The 3,156-nt window shown below is 46.8% G+C and overlaps 1 protein-coding gene across 1 annotated transcript in view; it reads right to left on the reverse strand.

Moving 5' to 3' along the window:
* The window catches only part of WLS (wntless Wnt ligand secretion mediator), a 103,737-nt gene that overhangs the window by 21,068 nt on the left and 79,513 nt on the right, over positions 1-3,156 (reverse strand). The window contains exons 6-7 of the mRNA XM_005868061.2: positions 2,372-2,527; positions 1,734-1,797 (exon numbers count right to left, since the gene is read on the reverse strand). Of these exons, the coding sequence (XP_005868123.1) occupies positions 1,734-1,797; positions 2,372-2,527 (220 nt within the window). The remainder of the gene's footprint in view (positions 1-1,733; positions 1,798-2,371; positions 2,528-3,156) is intronic.

Here is a 3,156-nt window from a genome sequence, read left to right on the forward strand (position 1 = left end):
CCTATATAGTAAAAGGCTAATATGCAAATAGACCGAACGCCAAACAACCGATCGCAATGACGTGCGCTGACCACCAGGGGGTGTGTGCGAAACATGGCGGGTGTTGGCCGTGGTGGGATGGTGGAGCATGTGAGAGGGGGCGCAAGACCAAGGAGGGGCGCCAGTCGCTGTCATTGGGGCGAGCCTCTGGTGGTTATTAAAAATTCTTTGCTCCCGCACACCGTGGTCTCGCCTGGCACTTGCACCTGCTGCCGGTGCTGGCGCCGGCCCCACTTGCACCCGCAACCAGCACTGGAGCCGCCATTTGTACCTGCTGCCAGTGCCTGGCGTCAGTCCCAATCACTCAGCGCCATCAGTGGGTGCGAGCGGTGGCTGCTGCTGGCCCTGATTGCCCCTGAGGGTTTCTCCACCTCCCCCTGCTCCTGAGGGGAGACCAGGGCAGCAGACGCCACTCACACCCACTGCTGGCGGCGGCCCCAATCGCTCCCCACTGTCAGCGGGTGGGTGCGAGCGGGGCTGGCGGCATCAGCGCATGGGAGCAGCAGTAGTGGGAGTGGGGCTGCTGGCAGACAGGGAACAGGGGGCTGCAGCAGGAGGGGCCAGGCAGGGGTGTTGAGGATGGGCTAAGACCCGCCCCTGTGCCTACTGCAGCCTCACAGGCCACAGTTCCTTTCAAGGTGCATGAATTCGTGCACTGAGCCCCTAGAGTGAGTGTGTGTGTGTGTGTGTGTGTGTGTGTGTGTGTATCTATCTATATATATATCTATATATCTATATATCTATATCTATATCTATATATCTATATCTATATCTATATCTATCTATATGTATTTTTTACAGACAGTCCTCGGGTTACATCGGACTTGACGTACATTGTTTCGTGGTTACGTTGCCATCTCCAATATATATATAGATATCTATATAGATATATATTCCCCGTTTGGTGTAGCTCACAGATTTAGTGTGCTCACAGACTTCTTGTGATAATCCGAAGCCAATATAAATATCATGGCCAGGCAAAGCATATTGGCCAGCACATAACAAGATATTATCCATCAGGAAAGAATACAACTCAAGCCTTTCTCCCCTCTCTAGAGGAGAGTCTTTTTCTCCCCAAGGATTTAACTCATTATTCAGGAAGATAAAATATTTAAATCCAGCATCCTAAAAGGGATAAGCTAATACTGTCACTTCTGCTTCATGAAGATGACTCTGACAGAGTTTATACAACCAACCAGAGGCCTTGGGCAACGCCTCTGGAACTAATCACCTTAGCCTTATCTCTTCTTGGTCTCGGAAATGAATAGCAGCAGCATGGTATGCCAGCACACCAAGGTCACTGTAAGAAGTCTCACACACAGAGGAATTCAGAAACTGGCTCTCCCACAAGGAGCCCAGAAATGAACCTCCATGGCTCCAGGGAAAAGCTAGTCATGCTTCGGTCTGCAGTAAACAAGGGTGGAATAGATAATTTAGACAGGGTGCAATAAGACCAGCAATTCTGATGCTTCCGCCGTAGGGACATGCTGCAATCTCCTTTTTTTGCCTGCTCTCATCCAGGCTTGAAAGCAAGCATTAATTCCTCTCATTATTTGCTTTAATTGTGCCGTTATCTTCGGTCTAAGGATCAAAGCTCTGGCTGAGCACATATGGAGAACATCATTAGAAAATGATCTTGGGGATCAGACGGCTATGGGAAGAAATAAAACCCTGAGACTATCCAGGAAGGATACAGCCAGCTCTGTTCCAACATCTGTAGTCCAGATACTGTAGAAGGGATTCGTGAGTTGTACCCCTCTACAAAGAGAAACGAGATGGAAAAGCAAGAAACAATTAATACAGAGGCAAAGGGGCACTTTCCTTTCTATATAGTCTTAGCTTTTCAGCTGGAGGGGTGGAGGGTGTATTTAGAAATGTCACAGAGGACTTAAATAGAAGAAGAGTTTGAAGAATATCGGCCCAATCCGGCCAGTGTTGCCCAGTGGTTGAGCCTCAACCTAGGAACCACGAGGTCACGGTTTGATTCCATGATCAGGGCAGGTGCCCTGGTTGTGGGCTCGATCCCCAGTAGGGAGCGTGCAGGAGGCACCTGATCAATGATTCTCTCTCATCATTGATATTTCTATCTCTCCCCTTCTCCCTCTCTCTCTGAAATCAATAAAATACAATTTTAAAAAAGGAATAATCAGCCCAAATCGTTTGCATCTATAAAGAGCTTTACCTTTGATTTAATCCCAATCCCTATCTGAGGATGTGACCATGTCCACAGTCTCCCAACTACCCTTCTCCCTTTTGAAAGCTCCTCCTGAAGAGCGGGCAGTGGACATGCTGGTGTGCATTTCAGCCCAGAGTCCCACAGGCATCTGCTCACCTCTCACACATGTCAAATATGAAGAGGCAGAAAGAGCCAACAGCGATTGGTCCGACTTGCTTCCAATACCCTGCTATGTGATTCCGCTCATGCTGATCCTGATGAAAGCCAAGTTGAGAAATGAGATAAAGATGGGGAGAGCAAAACAATTCTATAGGTGAGTCAGTCATTCAAACAATCCTTGCTGACAACCTGCTGTGTATCAAACATCGTGTCAGACTCTAGGCTTTTGAGAATGGGTGAGACCAAAATCTGTTCCTAAAACTCTCATAGTAATAACAACAGGGTGCTACAGGAACACAAAGAAAGGCCTTATAGGTTAAATAATTTAGAATTAAATTCCTATGTGACTTATTCTTTGTGTTTGATAAGGTGGGGTGGTCCCCAGAGGACTGAATAAAGGCTCTAAGGTATTCAACTATGTCAAATGTAAGAGGTCTCAAGGTTAGGAAAATAAATCCATGTTTTCCCTGTCTTTATTCAAAACAGGAATGGTTCCTCTTGATACATGTACAAAGATACTAAAAGACAGAAAATAAAGGGGAGTGGCTGGGGAGTGTTGGGGTGGGGGAGCTAAGAGATCAACTGAAGGACTTGTATGCATGCATATTCCATGTTTTTGTCTTTATTCAAAACAGGAATGGTTCCTCTTGATACATGTACAAAGATACTAAAAGACAGAAAATAAAGGGGAGTGGCTGCTGAGTGTTGGGGTGGGGGAGCTAAGAGATCAACTGAAGGACTTGTATGCATGCATATAAGCATAACCAATGGACACAAGACAC

This window comes from Myotis brandtii, unplaced genomic scaffold (assembly GCF_000412655.1).
Source record: "Myotis brandtii unplaced genomic scaffold, ASM41265v1 scaffold26, whole genome shotgun sequence".
Lineage (NCBI taxonomy): Eukaryota > Metazoa > Chordata > Mammalia > Chiroptera > Vespertilionidae > Myotis > Myotis brandtii.